General features: G+C 42.8%; 1 protein-coding gene across 1 annotated transcript in view; it reads right to left on the reverse strand.

Annotated features, from left to right (window-relative positions):
- Nucleotides 1–21,568, reverse strand: part of itga3 (integrin subunit alpha 3) — a 165,418-nt gene that overhangs the window by 83,234 nt on the left and 60,616 nt on the right. The window contains exons 2-4 of the mRNA XM_033035336.1: nucleotides 3,569–3,696; nucleotides 2,604–2,683; nucleotides 1,508–1,766 (exon numbers count right to left, since the gene is read on the reverse strand). Of these exons, the coding sequence (XP_032891227.1) occupies nucleotides 1,508–1,766; nucleotides 2,604–2,683; nucleotides 3,569–3,696 (467 nt within the window). The remainder of the gene's footprint in view (nucleotides 1–1,507; nucleotides 1,767–2,603; nucleotides 2,684–3,568; nucleotides 3,697–21,568) is intronic.

Raw genomic sequence — 21,568 nt, forward strand, 5'->3', positions numbered from 1 at the left:
AGCTGCCCGCAACTCCACAGTTCTTCCCAGCCAGTGCAGCCCTTGTGGACTCTTGTCCATAGTTTCCCCTGTGAAAACCAGCACGGGAAACAAAAAAAAACTGGTCGGCGTAGACTCAGTGAGCCAAAGAGCCTATTCTCTGTATCTCTAAACAAAACTAAACATTCTTGTGGTTCGGTGTCATATTTTGTTTGATATTTCTCCCTCCCCTGTAGTGCTTTGGGGAGATTTACTGTGATAAATGTGTTATGCAGAAGAAGAATATATTCTATTAAAAGAGTCAGGTAGAGACAAGAAGTCCTTCTAGTTGTTTAAAATCCCTTGGACCAACACAGCTATTAAACGGCATAGATTCTACCTCTGGAACACTTAACTGTAGAACAGAGACAAACAGTGAAGCAGCTATTAACAAGACTGAAATTGTGAGCAAAGGGAAGAGTTAAACTAATTACAGCATAACCCTCTTTTAAAATGCCAGAAACTGAATAAATGGTAAGTATATCCCCTAAGCCACAACCAAAATATAAAACTGTCTTTCCATTATTTAATTAGAAAACCATGACAAAAGAGACAACCTCACTCCCACGTAACAAATTAATGTAGTCACTGTAAAAGATTGCTTAGACCACCCATCCATCAAAACGTTCTGCTATTGCCTTTCCTGAGTAGGGGGGAGGTTCAATTTTCATGAGCAATGGTGTCCTTTACATATTCAAACCATATTTCAATTGCACTTGTGATTTTAAATCAAGGGCTGTACAAGAATGTTATTTTTAAGTCCCGTAAACCTGATAAAGATCCAGACAAAGAGGGAATCAAAAGGTTTAATTTTTTTTTAGGATTGAGAACTTCTCTTTAGGGATTCAAAAGCTGTGCTCAGAAATGTCCTATAGGAATGTTTAGGCTTTTCTTCGCTCTGCTTTTCCTCTCCCCCTATTACATGCCCTCAAGACTGCTTGCTTATCAATAAGAAACTGTACACCAGCATCTGCAGTTCCAAACCATGTGGGTGGCACGGTGGCAAAGTTGCTGCCTTACAGTGCTAGAGACCCGGGTTCGATCCTGACTGTGGGTGCTGTCTGTACGGAGTTTGTGCATTCTCCCCGTGACCAGCGTGAGTTTTCCCCAGGAGCTCAGGTTTCCTCCCACGCTCCAAAAACGTGCATGTTTGTAGGTTGATTCGGTTTGTTAAATTGTAAATTGTCCCTAGTGTGTGTAGGGGGAGTATTAATGTGTAGGGATCGATGGTCCTCGCAGACTCAGTGGGTCGAAGGGCCTGTTTCCGAGCTGTATCTTTAAACTAAACGAATAAAAAATACAGCAGTTTCCTATCATCTAAAACCGAACTCCCTTCTGGGCTTCGTGCTTCCCAGTGCAACATTGTTGTTGTCCAGCACAACCTCCAACAGTACACACTTCGAAGATTATGTGGGAAGACCCAGCAGTTTGAGTTTAATACGAATGAAAGCTGTGGGGAAAGAATTGTAACAGACTTGCTAAGTCGCACCTTGCCAGTTCCAGCCACCTGGCGCTCCGAAAAATGCGTAGTGGTTGGGCCGAGTGAATCCTGCTGCCATGCCCTGCTGGCACATTAGCAGTCCATGGTGATCATTGCCGACATTTTCACAGAACTGCACCGGTGACATGTCCCAGTCATCGTTTGGATCAATGGCGATGTCGTCGCTGATGATGAAACAGCGACCCACCAAGATCCTCTTCTCGTCCTGCGGGCTGAGTTGTCGCTTCTCATAGCGGTGCGCACAGACCTGTCAGGAAAAGAAACACACAGTCCATACTTAGATTCAGGTTTTATTATTGTCATGTGTACTGAGGTGCAGTGATAGGCTTTGCTTTGCATTCCATCCAAACAGATCAGATAAGACTATGCATAAAGACAATCAGTTCAAACTGGAATGCATTTCTAGAGAAGTTGGAGGCAGGTACAATCATAGTATTTAACATTTGAATAGGCAAGGCATAGTAGGCCAAGGAGCTAATGTGGGCAAATTGGATTAGTGTTGACGTACAAGCATGGATGTGGCGGGCTGAAGGAGCGGTTTCTCTGCTATACAACTACAAGGCTATATCTCGGACTTGTCTTCAGAATTTTTGCAATGCCACAGAATGTTCCACGGCGGCACAGTGGCGCAGCGGTAGAGTTGCTGCCTTACAGCACTTGCAGTGCCAGATACCCAGCTTCGATCGCGACTACGGGCGCTGCCTGTACGGAATTTCTGCGTCCTCCCCGTGACCGCGTAGGTTTTCTCCGAGATCTTCGGTTTCCTCCCACACTCCATAGACGTACAGGTGTGTGGGTTAATTGGCTTGGTATAAATGTAAAATTGCTCCTAATGTGTGTCGGATAGTGTTAATGTGTGGGGATCGCTGGCCGATCGGTGGGCCGAAAGGCCCGTTTCCACGCTGTATCTCTAAACTAAATTAAAGAGTAGTTAATTGCTCCTTTCTCTCTGTACAGTAGGTGCTCAGTATGTCCAAACTCAAGTTAAAAGCTCGGAGAAAAACAAAGTCACAAATCAATAGCTCAACGTTCAGCATTAGTCTTCCAATCAGATTAATCCCTACTGCATTAAGATTAGCCTTACCAACACTTTCCCACCAGGTCCCTGACTCGCCACTGTGACCCCAAGCCATTGGTCTTCCTTACTTTCTGTTTGTGGATTGGCTGTGAAAAGAAATAAAACACTGAAAATATAATATTTGTTACATTTCGTGAAGCAGAAAAAAAAAATCCTATACGACCGGAGGGGATACTTTGGGTGCCCAGATATAAGCATGGTCTAATAATAAACCTCTACGCCAAAATATTCTGCTTGATGATAGCATGTTTTATTTCAAATAGATTCATGCAATTTATTTTTATTGGGACAAAATTATCAATCAGAATCCAGCCCTCAATCCAAAATTGGAAATCATCAGATCATCCCCCTTCTCCCATTTTTGCCATAGTATTTTATAGTGAGTGTAGTCTGCAATTCAACACTATTTCTATTCATGATTGTTGTTCCATTAGTTCTGTCATTTAGCTTTCTTCTGATTTCCTCCTGTTTAACTAATTGCTGACGGGTGCATATCAAACAAATAGTTGAACAATGTTTATCCCCCTTTGGTCTTTAGCTTATGTGCTGCCAGAGAAATCCCGAACATTTTTCTCCATTCCTCACAAATGGTTAATAACATTATTTATCTTGATTTCTCTTACAGTTTAGAGATACAGCCTAGACACTGACCCCTCAGCCCACCGAGCCTACGCCAACCATCAATCATTCATTCACACGAGCTCTATGTTATTCCATTATCTCATCCATTCCCGACACACTGGCGGTAATTTTACAGAAGCTAATTAACGTATAAACCCGCACGTCTTTGAAATGTAGGAGGGAACTGGAGCACCTGGAGGAAACCCACATGGTCACAGTGGGAATGTACAAACTCCTCATAGACAGCACCAAATGCCAGGATCGAACTCGGGTCTCTGAAGTTATGAGGCAGCAACTATTCTGCGCTATTCTGCTGTCATATGACAATCTCAACATGCATGGATCCTTACTTGGTTTTTCAAACTCGGCGCGTTTACAGTCCTGATCTGATGACGACACTGGGCAGTAGAACAAAGCTCCTGTGCGGTTTGCCAACTGGTCTTCAAGGCCTGCTGCCAGAGGAGCACCAACGAGCAACCTGACAAGAGGAAAAGGTGAAAAACACACTCAGATGAGCACAGGGCCAAAAGGGCAGTAGTAGAGTTACTGCTACTCAAGAGTCAATTGTTAAATGTACCAATGACAAAACAACAATGTTATTACTAGCAATACGCATGGATAAATATAATAAAAAATATAAATCAATTAATAATCGTAATACTAATGCAAAAAGGCAATGTTTTCAAATGAGACGACAAACATTCAAAGCTAAAGTAACTCTACGGGTCAGATAGTATCTGTGTGGGAAATGAATGGCCGATGATTGGGGTCGGGACCCATCTTCATTCTGAGTTGCATCACAAGTGTTGAGAAAGGAGAGTTAGAGAGAGAGAGAGAGAGAGACAGAGAGAGACAGAGAGAGACAGAGAGAGACAGAGAGAGACAGAGAGAGACAGAGAGAGACAGAGAGAGAGAGAGAGAGAGAGAGAGAGAGAGAGAGAGAGAGAGAGAGAGAGAGTAGGAGTAGGAGAGAGAGTGGAGGAGTAGGCTTTGGGTGATGCTTTTTGATCTTCTACCACTGACTCATAAATCAAAGTATTTTCATGCACTGTTTGAAACATTTAACACTTTAACAGTTGGGTTGAGGGGACTCACAATCTCCAAATTATTGGGGTCCTCAATCTTTAGAGCCAGATGAAGGATGCCACCGAGCTAGTAATTCCAGGCACCACACCTCTTGCAAAAGGTGGCAGATTAACTAGGCAGCCCCGGCAATATTAACTTGTCTCAAAAGCCATCACAAAAGCCATCGCCAGTCAAACGTAATTGTGGACCAAGTGCTGTGCAATAACGTTCATGTCCAACAATGGCACAAGAGTGCCGATTGTCCAGAACTGCTATTTACAAATACATTGTAGGATGATAAACTTTCTTTGTTATCAGATTGCACACAAAACCTAAAGGGCCTGACCCATTTACGTGATCTTTTCGGCGATTGCCGGCACCCGTCATAAGTCGCCGAAAATTTTCAACATGTTGAAAATTCAGCGGCGACCAGAAAGACACTATGACTCTTTGGGTGACAGGGAGACCTCTCACTACCATACAGGCTACCCCTGGCGACATGTCGCGAGTGTCACCAGTATGGTCGTGAGAGGTCTCCTTGTCACCCAAAGAGTCGTAGCGTCTTTCTGGTCATTGCTGAATTTTCAACATGGTGAAAATTTTCGGCGACCTATGACGGGTGCCGGCAGTCGCTGAAAAGGTCACGTAAGTGGGACCATAAAGGTATGAACTGCAGACTAATGTTTGATCTGATAGTAATTCTATATGTATTTCTCCCTCAGGTGTTTCTTTAGACTTTACACTATTACCTTATACATAAGAGACGCAACGCTGAAACATGCCCTTCGGCCCACTGAAACCGCGCCAACCAGCCACCATCCCGTAAATTAGCACTATCCTACATACTAGGGACAATTTACAATTTTACCGAACCCAATTAACTTACAAACCTGTATGTCTTTAGAGTGTGGGAGGAAACCGGAGAAAACCCACGGGGTCATATGGAGAACGTGCAAACTCCGTATAGGCAGCACCCATAGTCAGGATCGAACCCGCGTCTCTGGCACTTTAAGGCAGCTGCTCTACCGCTACGACACTGTCCTGCCCCTAAGACTATGCAGGTTAGATAATACTCAGCCTTTTAGAAAGTCTATTTCATACCACAAAATAAATGCTGGGTGGCTTCCAAAAAGTATCCAAAATAACTGTTAGCTGTTAGAGCAATTTTTTTGGTTTCTAGGTCATCAGTTGGAATTTATTGTCCAGAAATTCCATAAACAATACCCTTTAAATTAATTAAAACATACTGTGTTTCCTTAAGTGGACGTGTTTGTGAACACAAGGCCAACAATTCAGCATTCGGACAGGGAATTTGAAGGGATATAATCAACCTGTAACAACGCTTGGTCATTATAAGCCATGTGGTTTATTGGGAATCATCATGGTTAACCATTAACAAAAAGCACAATGCTCATAGTTAATGAATATCCAAATAGGGACAAGTTTCTTAGGCAGCAGTGCACTTCTTAATGGATCAGTTTAGAACAGGCGGAGTTTAAGAGGTGGGTTGTGATGTAGGAATTTGTTGGTGAGGGAGGCAGTTTAGAATACAACGGTGGTAATCATCTCTTGTAGAACCGTATGGAGCTCTTACAGTCATCATCAGAAATATACATGAAAAGATTAAAGTGGTCAGCGTTAGTTCACAAGATATTTATAAATGCACCAGTGCTATTATAATAAGTCAACATCCATTCCTTCAGTCTTGTGGACTAAATGGTTTAATTCACTGCTACAACAAGCTACACCTGGGGTTTGATGAAAGTCCGGTGGAGGTAGGTGGGTGGGATGATGGGAAAATGGACATGGGATGGGAAATGTATGCCCATCAAAAACAAAGTCACTGTGAATTACATCAAGTACTTCTCAGTTACTGCTTAGAATGGATGAGAACAACAGTGTGTACAACATAACAAACAAGGTTCTTAAAAAGGCACAAAGTCCTGGGGTAACTCAGCGAGTCTGGCAGCATCTATGGCGAACATGGATAGCTGACGTTTCCAGTCTGACCCGAGACGTCATCCATCCATGTTCTCCAGAGATGTTGCCTGATTCTGGAAGTTACTCCAGCACTTTGTGCCTTTGTTTGTAAACCAGCCTCTGCAGTTCCCTGTTCCTAAAGAAGTCACTAAAATATTTTCAGAATAAAAATAGAAGCAAGATACACAATTGGCATTCAACACCTATGTCACAACCTTCCCTGCATTCATTCTTGCCTCTTTTTACAATTATTTTACATTGCAGACGTCGCTACATTATATATTCTGTAAAGGGATTTTTATTAATTTAATTTAAAGTAATTTTGGAAATTTGCACCGTCATTTTAAAAATAATCATAATTTGTGGGAGAGGGGGATGTGTGGGCGGGGGGAGAGAACTTGGAGAAAAGACAGGGGTTGTGGGGGAGAGGGGGGTATCATGGGGGAGGGGGGCTTGAGCCAGCAAGAGGGACCAGAGGGGAAGGGGCTGGAGCTGGCGGTGCGATGGACTCACAGCGGTTGCTGGTCGCTGGATGTTCTCCTCCGCTGGGATCAGATTCTCCACTTTCCATTTCGCTTCCGGTCCCTCTAAAGATTGTGTCCGGTTGGAAACCTCCGCCGGCCATCCTCAGCTCCAGTAAAGACGCGATGGCGCATGGGGCGGCCCGTCCCGTGGGAGTGACAGGAGAAAAGACCAATCCACGCGGCGCTGACTGGCAGGACAGGAGATCGATCTGTGCACACGTGCGGCTTTTAAGATTTTTAAACCTGGCTAACTTTTACTATAGACCACCGATCGGAACGAAACTTGGTGCACTCGCAGCACAGGAGAACGGTGATTGACTTGGCGAAAATTTGTAGTGCTACGCGTACCGTTTTTGCGCAAATGGAAAGACCGCGCAAACCGGAAGAGCACAAGATCAGAGTTTTAGTTATGTAGAGATAGTTTAATTACATTTTAATTATGGGAGGAGTGGCGACACGGCAGATGGTGTTACTGCCTCACAGCTTTAGGGACCCACGTTTGATCCTGACCTTGGCTGCTGCTTGTGTGGAGTTTTCATCTTTCATATTTCCCCCCTGTGACTACGTGTGCATCTGTTAGGTGCTCTTGTTTCCTTCTTACACCCGTAATATTATTTGGTAGCTGCGAATTACCCCTTAATGGATGTGCGTGGCAAAAGAATCAAAGGGCAGCTGATGCAAATATGTTGTAGTGATGCAATGAAATTGCCAGGAGCGATGGAACTGATGGGATTGTTTTGCTGGGAGGCAGCATCCACCCGATGGGTTCAATGGCCTCTATCTGCATCATGATGCCAGTACCAGTTCACATAAACACTTGCACACATGTGTGTGATCCTGTAACCCATGCTGTCACTTGCACTATTTATTAACTCACTTTGCGCACATCACAGTTTACAGTGTCTTTAAACTGCAGAGTAGTTGTGTATTTTTAATACCCGTGTGGTCTGTGAACCGTGTCAGATGTTACATTACCGCACAAGGGAGATTAACAGCTGGTTTACTCCTTAATCCATCCGTTATTAAACACATACCATAAAATATTCATTGTCCATGAATGGAAGCGTTCCCTAAAGAAACAAGACTAGGTTCTGAATTGAAGATTACTTTTGCAGACATAAACGTACAGACAGGGATTATATTTCACCTTTGTTCTTTTGAAAACTTATACGCTAGGGCACATATTATTTTTCTTTACTATTATATTTGTAAAAGGAAGGGGGGGAAAATTAACAAAGAGATTGTCTCTGGTCAATTAAAGCAGGTCTCAGTTGCACAAGGACTGGACTCATTACTACCGCACCTTGGTATATTATGTGCCCCCCCCCCCCCCCTTTCCAGCACCAGTGCTGAATTTGGCTGGGATGCAGTTCTTTAGGAATGACAGAATTGTCAACAAGAACCTTTAGTGGGAAATTATGAAATGCAACATACCAACATTTTTACTAAATAACACCCAGTGAGATTTTCCCACTGAGCTATTTCAATAAGTAGCTGATTCCCAACACTTCACCCCCACCCCCCTCCCACAACCCCCACAACCCCCAACACAATTATAGAAACAACCTACAGATACCTCATTGGCATTCTTGTTAAGATCAGCAAACTCAGTCCAACAAAGCATAGGCACAAGGAACTGCAGATGCCAGTTCACAAAAAAAAGGACACAAGGTGTTAGAGTAACTCAGCAGATCACCAACATCACTGCAGAACATATATTAGTCTGAAGTAAGCCCCCGCCCCAAAACAACTATCAGTCTGAAGAAGGGTCCCGACCCAAAACACTACTTATTCATATTCTCCAGAGATGTTGCCTGACCCGCTGAGTTACTTCAGCACTTTGTTTTTTTTCCTCAGTCCAACAAAGATTGCCTAAACTTTTTATCTTGCTTAGAGGATGTTTAGAGTCTGAAAAAGGGTCCCATCCCAAAATGCCACCTCTCCATGCCCTCCAGAGATGCTGCCTGACCCGTTGACTTACTACAGCAGTTTGTGTTTTTATTGTAAACCGGCATTGGCAGTTCCTTTTGTCTCCTTATATGTTGCTGATCTCCATGGCTCCATTCCATCTTGGCTTCTCCACACGCATAGCAGCCATTTGCACGAAGCCGATTTTTATTCTTTGCATTAAATAATTTCAACTGCTTGCTGCCTTTAGAATGACTGGCTCTGGACAGGTGCAGTTTTAATGTCTAATTCAACTATGTCTATTTCATTCCAGGGAACAATGAATAGAGGAACAGCTTCCGAGCAAGATTCTCTTTTAAACAACCTCAGCTTCAATAAAAAAAAAAAGATCTCTTAAAACATCCAATTGATTCCCTGTCAGTCACGTGGCTTGCTAAGATATTGCAATTAGGTTCAGAGGTCACAGTTAGGAGGAAGATTAAATTTGCAGCATCCTTGAAGTAGTTAGCTTTTAATTCAATTAATCGACATTCTCCTCCTCTTTCATTCCCTACAAACCTAATTTCTAGATGAGAAACGGATGAATTGTAGCGCTGTTGGAAGGATAACGATGTTATAGGTTAAATGTTGCTAGTGAAACTCAAAGATACTGCATCCAAAATAGTGTTTAACAAAACTAAACACCTATTAGTAAAAATAAAATCAACAGATTTTTGGAGGGTGAAGTAAGGTCGGTGAAAAAATATGCAGTAAAACTCTAATAATCTAGTGCCCAGGCTTCGGTGATGCCGAACTGCCAGATTTTCTGGACTGTTGAATGTTATTCCATATTAATACCTCAACACCTACTTAATTTGCTTTTTCATACAAAAGATTTACATTGTATTATTATAGAATACACAGAAAACAGGGTGCTGGTCTGTGAATGAAATGAAAAAGGATCCCAGAACAGGTTGAATAGAAATGGTGGGGGCGGGGGCCATGTAGGTACCTGGGATCAACCAAGTCAAATGAACTGCAGGGATGAACCATGAGGTTTTCCCCTATAGTTAGAGAGCAAATTATCAGAATTATAAGATGAGTATTATTTCAGATATGTTTTTGTAGCATTGAGGTGCTGATTAAAAATACTGAATTGATCATGAAATTGATCATCCAAACTGCAGAGGCATTGGCCTTTGATGTATTTAGTATATTAACAAAGAAACGCACAAATCAGGTCTATTTCACCTAAAACTCCATCCACAGCTGATCTGCTATATGGTCACGCCATTATCTTCTGCCCTACATCTTAAATGCAAACCAGTGAAATCGATAGAATGAAACCAGAAGATAGACACAAAATGCTGGAGTAACTCAGCGGGATAGGCAGCATCTTTGGATAGAAGGAATGGGTGACGTTTTGGGTCAAGAAATGTCACTCATTCCTTCTATGCAGGGATGCTGCCTGGCCCTCTGAGTTTCTCCAGCATTTTGTGTCTATCTTTGGTGTAAATGAACATCTGCAGTTCCTTCCTACGCAGAGTGAAGCCCGAGGCAGAGTAACAAAGTCTTGTTACGACATTTAGCATTAATGACCATCAATGACCAGAATCCGAGCGTGCATCTTCCCCAACAATGATTGCAGAAAGAGATTCAACCTATGTGCTGAAGAGCCAAAATCCTCACCAGAAATCTGCCAAAGGAACTAAGCAACAATCAAAATGCTCGGCTTTGCAGCATCTATTCATTTTATTCTCAATAATGGACGTAAAATCATTACAAATCACCCAAGTCAAGAATCACTCCCAAATAAGGCACAAACCATAACATCCAAATTGAAAAAGAACATTCTGCTGAAAATAATTGTACATTGCATATATCACAATTCAGTACATGGGAAAAATAAGTTCACAAGTTATAAGAGCAGAATTAGGCCATTCGGCCCAGCAAGCCTACTCCGCCATTCTCCTGCCTTCTCCCCATAACACCATTACTAATCAAGAATCTGTCAATCTCCACCTTTGAAGTATCCATTGACTTGCATCCACTGCCATCTGTGGCAATTAATTCCACAGATTCACCACACTGGCTAAATAAATTCCTTCTCATCCCCTTTCTAAACGTACTTCCTTTTATTCTGAGGCTATGGCCTCTGGTCCTACTGGTGGAAACATCCTCTCCAGATACACTCTATCCAAGCCTTTCACTATTTGGTAAGTTTCAATGAGGGCTCCCCTCATCCTTCTAAACTCCAGCGTGTACAATCCCAGTGCCGTCAAACACTCAACATATGTTAACTCAATAATTCTTGGGATCAATCTCATCAACCTCGTCTGGACCTTCTCTAACACCAGCACATCTTTCCTCAGATATGTGGCCCAAAACTGCTCCCAATACTCTAAATGCGGTCTGACCTGTGCCTCAGCACTTTTATATTCTACTCCTCTCAAAATAAAATGCATTGCATTTGCCTCACCACTATCAATTCAAGTTGTACATTAACCTTTTGAGAATCCTGCACCAGCACTCCCGTTGCACCTCCGACATGATTAAATTAATACTGGTGCAATTAAATACATTTTACATTTACATTTACTTCATACAAAATCAAGGCAGCAAATGTATTGAACTTTTTGTTGTTTATTATGATGTCTACTGAGTACTATGTTTACATGTCTGTTGTGCTGCCTCAAGTAAGAGTTTCATTGTTCCATTTTGGGACATTGGGTAATAAAACACTCTTGTGTCTCTTGATTTGACTCTTGCAAGGAAGGAGTAAGCCCTTTACTATTGCACACTGACCTGATTTCAGCCAGCCAGGATTAGTGTTGAATTGACTCCTAAATTTGTGACCACGTGACCAATGTGTAACATCTGTTATATATATGTATATATGTATACACACACACACACATATATATATATTTTTTTTTTTTGGTGTGTGTGGGTTGTGTGTGTGTGTGTGTGTGTGTGTGTGTGTGTGTGTGTGTGTGTGTGTGTGTGTGTGTGTGTGCGCGTGCGTGCGTGTGTGTGTATGATATATATAAAATAAAACACTGAATATCCCAGTAGGAAACTAAAGACAACCTCTGTTGAAACTGTTAAAGCACCAACATTAGATAAAGCCCAGGATAGTAATTTCGTCTTCAGGAGCAGACTTTCAGAAACCACTTTAAAAACATCCAGTGTCTATCATTGGAACTGTGTCCATTTGAAAGATTAGGAAGCATAGAGTTTATGCTGGCACCATGGCCATAACTAAAAGCCATATTTCCAAAGCTTCCCTGTAAAATACTGATATATATATATATATATATTAGATAATGACATAACGTATTGCAACCTTATAAAATATTAAGTTCTGGAGTAAAGACACTTCATTTTCTGAAGTCACATGCAGAAGATGTCTGCAATAAATCTCAATTCAATGCCTGCAAGGCTCTCTAAAAAATTCAATGGTTTGCAGGCAGGAAAAAAACATGATTCATGAAGATGGTTTTTAATCAGTTTTAATATTCATTGACTTCTCTGTGGAATAGTAATAAAACATTTACTTAGATCATGAGAGTTCCAACAAAATAACTACTGTTGCACCCGCTCCAAAGTTTCCATGTCTTGCTATAAATATGGTGACCACAATTGTATGCAACTTTGCCAAAACAAACTTTTATACAGCTGCAACATAACTTGCAAATTTTATACATTATGCCCCAGATGATGAAGTCCCGCTGAGTTACTCCAGCATTTTGTGTCTAGCTCCAGATGATGAGGTTTCCTCAGGTCGAAGCCTCTTGTTGACAATGTGCCTTCAAAACAGCTCATTCTAGGTCCTCCAAACAAATCTCCTTCCACATTCCCATTGATTGCAATATCACTCCCCAGGTTGACCATTCCTTCAATCCTGAACACACTTCATCATTCATTTATGATTCCACTGCCCACCTGATCCTCTAGGTCCTGATATTCCATTTCCCTCAATCCAACTGACACATCTACTTTACATCGCCCTGTATTGGATTCCCCCCCCACCTCCTTCCCCTAACTACACCCATTTCTCTATGAACTGTAACTCTCTTTCAAACATTCTGCAATGGAAGTGGCCACAGACATTAAGATCCCCTATCCTTGCTGACCAATTCCAAGATCACTTTGTAAACTCGGCATGCTGTATCTGCATCTTCCTTGCAGGCTAGACGCAGACACTGTAATTGCCCCGCCTATATTGAAGGAGAAACTCAGCGGGTGAGGCAGCTTCCACAAAGGAAATAGGCGATGTTTCGGGTCGAGCCCCTTCTTCAGACTGATATTGATGTCTTTGCCTTTGAATGGCCTGAATGTAATCAAATGGCGACATCGAATATTGGTTTTCCAGTGTTGATCACACGGACAATGTGAAAATGTAATGAAATATTTACATTTTGATATAGACTCATACAACGGGGAAACAGACCCTTTGGCCCAACCTTTCCACATCAACCAAAACGTCCCATCTACATTAGTCCCACCTGCCTGCATTTGGCCCATATCCCTCTAAACCTGTCCTATCCATGTCCCTGTCTAGATGTTTATTAATAATGCAATAGTTCTTGCCTCAACTACCTCCGTCGGCAGCTCATTCCATACACCCACGACCCATTGTGTAAAAAATATACCCATCATGTTCCTATTAAATCCTCCCCCCCCCCCCCATCTTAAAACAATATTAAACAATTACATTTTCTTATAATGTTCAACATGAATAATTCCCTACAATTTACTTGTACCAAGGAGCAAAGAGGTGAAAATTAATTAAGGAGAGTGTTCTGCAAAATCTTTTAACGGAACGCACTACAAAAATCGCAGTGCGTATTGAAAAGTCAGAAGTAAACAAAATCCATGGGTTCAAAAATAGACTGAAAGTAGCCATAATTTAGAGCAGAGTGGAGTCCAAGATGCCTTAATTAATGTTTGGGTCAATGATACAAACTGTAATGCATCAGAAACTCAATATTGTTGATGTTTCAATTTCATGGAAAGATCAAATAATTGTAATGGCTCCTTTGCACGTAAACAAATTAAAAGTGGTTGTTGTTGACTAGTGTTGAATTAATATACATTCTACATCATTTCTTGGATATGTTCCAACATACACATGGGCACAATCCCCGGAATTGACTTCTGTCAGTGGCAACTATAAAGGGAAGTTATCCAACCCAAGAGGCTGTTCCCACAATTTAAATGAAATTCATTCTGAGAATCTTTTAAAATATTCGCATTAGAATCATGTATTCAATTATTTTCATTTGCTTTTGCATTCCATTCCAATGCAAGTTGAAGAGTGATATTTACCCTGGGTCCTTGTGCTGAGTATACTATGTGGTAGAGGCTTGGTACTGAACACTGCTTTCAGAAGTTCATAAGATCATAAGTGATAGGCATAGCATTAGGCCATTCGGCCCATCAAGTCTACTCCGCCATTCAATCATGGCTGATCTATCTCTCCATCCTAACCCCGTTCTCCTGCCTTCTCCCCATAACTTCTGACATCTGTACTAATCAAAAATCTATCTAACTCTCCCTTAAAAATATCCACTGACGGCCTCCACAGCCCTTCCGTGGCAATGAATTCCACAGATTTATCACCCGCTGACTAAAGAAATGTCTCCTTCCAAAAAGAACGTCCTTTAATTCTGAGGCTATGACCTAGACTCTTCCACTCGTGGAAACATTCCCTCCACATCCACTCTATCCGAGCCTTTCACCACTCTATATGTTTCATTGAGGTCCCTCCGTCATTCTTCTAAACTCCATCGAGTAGGCTTTCTTGGACTTGGATCCATCGAGAACAATAAGACAATTTCCAGTCAAGACGCAGCCATTGCGTAAGCAATTCTAGGTAATATTTCACTGCCCAGATGCAGTGCCGCATTTTGCATTTGGAGCACGTGATTTTATAATGGTTTTGACTTCATCCCACCTCTGACCCGAATCCTCACATATCTGTTAATCCCTTTCTTTCATTGGGATTTACTGTAATACAGTGGGATTTATACACAAAAATGGTGTTTGATTAAACGTCCAACAGTCAGTGGAATTAAAATTCAGAAAGTGCTGGAAATCTGAAATAAAATCATATCTGAATAAGGGTCTCGACCCGAAACATCACCTATCCAAGTTCTCCAGGGATGCTGCCTGACCTGTTGAGTTACTCCAGCATTTTGTATCTTTCTTCTGTAAACCAGCATCTGCCGTTTCTTATTTCTAGAATCATGAAGTGCTGGAAATACGCAATTGGTCAAGCAGCATATGTGGAGTGCGAAACAAAGTTCATGTTTCAGGTCGTTGCCCCTTCATTACATCTGGAAAACTGAAAACACAATGGTGTTTTAAGTTGCAGATAGGACGAGTGATGGAGAGTATGTAGGGAATGTCTGTGATATGGTGGAGGCCTAACCTGTCCAAAGAAAGCAATGCAATAGAACTTACAGAGTTAATAAGCGAAGGTAGACAAAAATGCTGGAGAAATTCAGCGGGCGAGGCAGCATCTATGGAGCGAAGGAATGGGCGACGTTTCGGGTCGAGACCCTTCTTTGTCTCGACCCGAAATGTCACCCATTCCTTCGCTCCATAGATGCTGCCTCACCCGATTGTTCCAGAATCTGCAGTTCCTTCTTAAACAGAGTTAATAAGCGAGGGCAGTTAAAGGGAGAATGACAATTCTCTATCTCAATCACCTCCATCATTCAGTGACCAAAGGCTCCAAAAGCATTGTACCACCCGGACAACCACTCATTCTCAGACATCCCCTTCCTTCCCATTCTCTGCAACACAAAACACACTTGTTTTCTCACTTTTACAGTTCTGGTAATGAGTTATTGATCTGAAGCAACTCTTAATTTCTCTCCACAGATTGCTTCTAGATCTGATGAGCATCTCCAGCCTTTGTTTTTCTATCAGTGCACTTATCTCTTCCAAAGGCTTTATCTCTTGAGGTGCAAATCATTTTCCATTTCATCTAATAAATTCCAAATTAAGGATGTTGTCGTGAGGTTGTAGATATTTGTGGGAATGGGTTGTTCCACCCCCTCCCCCCTCCCCCCAACCCCTCATTCGCAGTGTGCACCCATTTCACCTACCTCCATTCCTCTGTTAACCTGATCCTTTTCCTCTTTCATACACTCATCTCCCATCTCCGAGACTCATTTTCTTTTTATTCCCACTCTTTCCTCTCCCCATCTCCTTCCAGCCATATCCCACCCTCTGGCTTTACATTTCATTCTTCTTCGCCCCTTGTCTGACCATCCTTTGTCTCCTTTTCACCTCTACACTTCAGGGACTGTGTGGAGGGATAATAAGGAGAGGAAGGCACACAACAATACAGGAACACATCTAGCAGAGCTGGGAGCCAGACTACTTTACCTATTCCAGACTCATGCCCCTGTCCCACTTGCTGATTTTTTTCGGCGACTGCCGGCATCATTGACTGTCGTATCAGGGCACTGAAAATTTAGCGGCACGATGTGGTGTGCTGGCGTATTGGCGCGCGGTGTTTTTTCAATTGTCGCAACTTTTTTTTGTCGCCTCTGGATTTTGAAATGTTCAAAATCTTTTGGCGACACTGATATGACGCTGAAAAAAATCGCCAAGTGGGACAGGGCCTTCACAAGACAGGCATAGATGACGGCTGTTAACTGTAGAGACTTCCAGAGACATCCCAGAGGTCCAGTTGATTGCGGGAGTGATGTCTGTTGGACAACACAGCTGTGAAACCCGAGACAATGAAAAAGACTGTACACCTGATGGTGTCAAACAAAATGTCAAACAGCATGAATAAGAAAAAAGAGAAAGTGAAAATGAAATATAATGAGAGAAATGGGGAGAAGGAAACATGCTAACAAGGGATTTGTGTAGGATTAATATCAATAGGTGAGTGATAGTCAGCATGGATGGGCTGAAGGGCCCGTTTGTATCTCTCTATGACCATGAATCCCAAATCAGAGAGAAAGTACAGAATAAGCTAGTAATAATCATAACAGCTACAATTACAAAATAAGTTATTTCAGAATTATTCACTCCAATATGGAAGATGCATAGCTTTGCTGGGTTAGGAACATAGTCACTGCAAGTATGTATTATTTTGATGTGGCCATAGCACAACCTGTTCCTTTAAGACAATAAAATGTAATAGCACCGCAAAGGCACATCCTGAGCTCATTTACAAGCCTCGCATATCCCGAGGTCATTTCAAGGGTAATTGCGTTTCTGTATTTTTAGCTGCTTGTTGTAAATCCCAGGCTTCTCCGAAGGTCAGAGAAACTAAAGGGAACAGTCTGGCCCTCTCTGTTATTCTCACAAATCTACAAGTCTGGGAACAACAAAAGTGCACAGAACACCAAGTGGGTACTTGGCGGATGGCAGAGTGTTGGCCGGCTTCTTCTGCCACCCGATGGATGATCTGCTATGTTTTATTGACTCTGATACTGTATTGATACCTCAAGTGCACTAAAGCAAGCAGGAAGTGCAGTACTGACCCTTGATTTGAATGATGGAACGAGCAAAACCACTGAGGATACACAGTTACACCCAGGCCGTGAAAGGGCGAATGTGCAAACTCCACACAGGCAGAACACCTGAGGTCAGGATCAAACCTGGGTCTCTGGCGCTGTGAGGCTGCGACTATACCAACTTAGTTTAGTTCAGAGATACAGCATGGAAACAGGCCTTTCGGCCCGAAGAGTCCACGCCAACGTGGAAACTCCACACAGACAGCAACTGAGGTCAGGATGGAACCCGCAACTCTGGCGCCATGAGGCAGTAGCTCCACCAGCTGCGCCACTGCGCTGTCCTTGATTCCCTTAATAATCCCTCATTGCACAACTGGAAAGATTATGAAAATATTATAACTGTCTATCCTGGATGATCCCAAGTTCTTCAGCTGCTCTTTCCCCCTGCATTGCCACAGTGATCACGTTCCAAAAGTACATCATTGGCTTTGAGACATAAGAGAGTTATAAAATATCAGAGTTTTTAACCCATTGGTCTCACAGGAATCACAATGACCACAGAAAAATAAGAAATGTGCATGTAATTAAGATATGGATATACATTTTCAAAATCTGGCCAAGGTCATTGAAACTGCAGGTGCAGTACTGCGAGATTATGGTAGTCAGGTCACACAATGCGAGAGTGTCTGTAATGATCAAAGTCTATTTCCATCATCTTCAGGATGGAATTTACCAATGTATGAGGTAATCCATCAGTCACAGACTTAATCCATACAAATGGTTCATGGCTGCTCTTCTCCCTGCGAGGGTAATGAATTGTGGCTGCCACAGAGCTCTCTGCTCAACCTTTTATTTGCTCCCTGATACATGCTCGAAGTAATAAAAACAGGATGATGGAGATTTCCTTTGCTGGGGTTTATAAGGCACAGAGCGGAACTGACCTTATCTGCAAAATGCAGATTTATAGATGATCCACTATCTGCCGCATAGGATTCATTTATGGAATTAACTAACATGAGTCAGCTTCTGGCAAAATTATGAGCATTCATGTAAATTAATTCACAAAAAAAATATTAAAATTGCCCAGCAATTTGGAAAGTCAAAGTAGATTGGAGGGTTAAAATGTTACATTAAAGATCCACTCCTTTTATGAACTGAAAACTGATGCAGGAACTAACTGAAAGATGAGACAGTAATGTGATCATGGATTTTTAGTTTCAATGTGTCCGCACAGACCAAGGGTAAATCTAGTGGGCGGCGCAATGGTGCAGCTGGTAGTGCTGCTGCCTCTCAGCGCCAGAGACCCGGGTTTGATCCTGACCTCGGGTGATGTCTGCGTGGAGTTACCCGATTCTCCCCGTGTCTGCGTGAGACTCCTTTGGGTGCTCCGGTTTCCTCCCACATCCCAAAGGCGTGCCGGTTTCTAGGTTTATTGACCAATACCAGGGAGAGTTTAAACTGTAATGTGATCATGAATTTAAAAAAATAGTGAACGTTAAAACACACTGCAAATAAAAAGGTTATTTTATGATAGTGCATAATTAATAACACTTATGTCAAGAAGATTCTTTATTTTTCTCATTCTCTAATATTAGGTTGGATGTCTGTATTAATGGTGCAATTAGCACCAAGTACACAAGAACTGTAGTAAGACTCGAATATTGTTGCTACAATGTCTGCACACTCATGCATGTACCATGTGGGGGAGGTGGGGAAAGGAAGCTGCTCGCATGTATACTACACATTTCCATTAATTTCTTCCGGAGAACAAAGCCACATCATGAATCCCAGAACCAAACTCTCAGCACAGTACATGCCTTTTTTTAAATGCTCTGAGGATTCTCATACAGTGCACCATTTCCTATTTTGTAACAAAATTGCTTGACCTCTGCAGTTTTTCAGCGACTGCTGGCGACTGTCATAGTCGTAGCAGGTTGCCGAAACAACGGCGACTGTGCCCCCCTACGCCAATGTCCACGACAATGTCTACAACAACCTACCACCTAGTCGACGCCAAGCCATGGCAATCTACCGACAGCCGGCGACCCATTAGGACGTCCACCTACGACCACACCTACGACAAGGTATGACCCTGTCGACGACAACTGAAGACAACTTAAGAAAATTCAGTCGCCGGCACTTGTTGCCGCAGGTTGACGTAGGTAGTCGCCAATGGAATTCACCGAAGTCAGCACCCGGCGACAACCAACGTCATCCTGGCGACAACCTATGACAGCATCTACAGGAGAAGTCATGCCACGCTCATTGGCATCAAGACAACTGTCGCCGAAAGGTTTTGAACATTTCAAAATCCAGCGGCGACCAGAAAAACCCCTACGATTCTTAGGGCAAATGAGGAGGCTACTCAGGATCATACAGGCGGCACCCCAGTGACCATGTGGCAACAGCCTCAAAAAATCGCCTAAATGGGACAGGGGCATCACTGTTCCCAATTCTACAAAACCATCAAGATTCTAAGGCCTTTACCTCGGTTTTGCTCACCGCAGATGCAGCCTGACTTGCTGAGTGTTTCCCCATCATATTTTAGTTTATTTTTTCTTTTAAACACATTAGTTTTGTCTAGGTATATGAATTTTTTCAGCTATTAGATGCAGCCCCAGAAATATTGTGAATAACTGTTTGAAATGTCTTAAGCATATCAGCAATGACTCAGCGATAGTGCACATTTTCAGAAGGTGACAGCTGTGGTTTCTAGATATACCACAGAGTCTTAAACACTTCATTCGACACAATAGTGTTGGAAGTATTGTCTTCAAATAAGAGACTGAGGCTTGTCTGCAGAGGGATTATGAAGGTCCCACAGAAGGATATTGAAGGTCCCGCGAGTATATTAAGCAAATATTTATCTCTCAAGCAACATCACTGAAAGCAGGTAGACATAATTGCTGGAGAGACTCAGCGGGTGAGGCAGCATCTATGGAGCGAAGGAATGGGTGATGTTTCGGGTCGAGACCCTTCTTCAGACTGATGGGATGAAAGCAGATAATCTTCCCATTTATCATTGATATTTACGAGATGTTACACAGTGATATGTGACAACGTACTTCCCAGATTGCTACAGGTACACCACTTGAAGGGTATCTAGTTAACTGCAAAAACAATTTGGGCAACTATAGCACTTTGTATCCTTACTTTGTGCATTGGCGATCTTGGGAGCAAGTAACCTGAAAGGTACAAATTGATAATGTTCTTCACCAGGAGTGAACGGCTGTGCAGTGCCTCGTTACTGAACTGATATCTATTTGAAGGTATTATCAATGATGTTTCCGCAAACTCCTCAAGTAACGCTGTAAGTGGCAGCCTCGCCAACAGCTTGTCTCGTCCTTTTCTTTGTTTGTTGTTTTTAAGTTTGTTTTATTTGTATGTTATAGTGCATCTTTAGTTCTGTATAATGTTGGGGGTGGCGGGGGAGTTGGGAAAAACTTTTTTTTACATCTCTTCCCCCGACGGAGATGCGCCTTTTTCTGTATCGTATCTCCGACCGCACTGCGGCCTAACATCGTGGAGCTTGCGGTCCCTCTGTTAAGGATTGACTTCGGGAGCTCCAACTGCAGGAGCTTAGACCGCCCCGATCGCGGGGGCTTCAATCGCCCCGACTGCGGATGGTTCGATCACCCCGACCGCGGGAGAAAAGAAGGGTGGGGATGCGGAGGGATTGCCATGAGTGCAGTGATCTCGATGATTGCGGGAACATCGCACCATGAGAACATCCCAGAGTCTAGTGCAAGTGTGGACGGCTTTCTGACTGTTCGGACAGCGGTCGGTACAACTCTGGTCACATCACGGTAAAGGAGCGTGTGTGTGGCCTGGACATCGAATTGATGGCTGTGGGTCTCCACTTATGCTGTGTGCCCTGGGGATTCTCACACGACGCTATATTGACTGTTTATGTTTAATCTTTATGTAGTTTTGTATCTTGTTGCTTTTGAAGATTCATTGGAAGCATAAAGGGCCTGTCCCACTTACGCTATGTTTAGGCAACTGCTGACGACTGTCATAGTGATAGCAGGTCATCGAAAACCCCAGCGACTGGACCCCCCTTCGACATAAAATTTGAAATAGAATCATTACTTTAACCACAAAAAAAACCGAAGTCAGCACCGGCGACAACCTACGTTAACCTGGCGGCAACTTCGACAGCACCGACGTCAGGAGAAGTTAAGCTACGCTCATCGGTGTCAAACCCACTGTCTAAAGAAGGTTGAAAGCCATCCGGGGGAATCCATGAAGTGGGGGTCCGGTGGAGACGGGGGAAGGGGTGGTGAGGACTCCTTCCCATAGAAAAAGACACAGAGACAGAGTCGACAGAAGAAGAGCTCAACGTTGTGGTGAACCTGGAACTCGTTGAGGTGGGGGCGGAGGGGAACAAAGGTGAGGCCTCCGTTGA

The sequence above is a fragment of the Amblyraja radiata genome, chromosome 16 (assembly GCF_010909765.2).
Source record: "Amblyraja radiata isolate CabotCenter1 chromosome 16, sAmbRad1.1.pri, whole genome shotgun sequence".
Lineage (NCBI taxonomy): Eukaryota > Metazoa > Chordata > Chondrichthyes > Rajiformes > Rajidae > Amblyraja > Amblyraja radiata.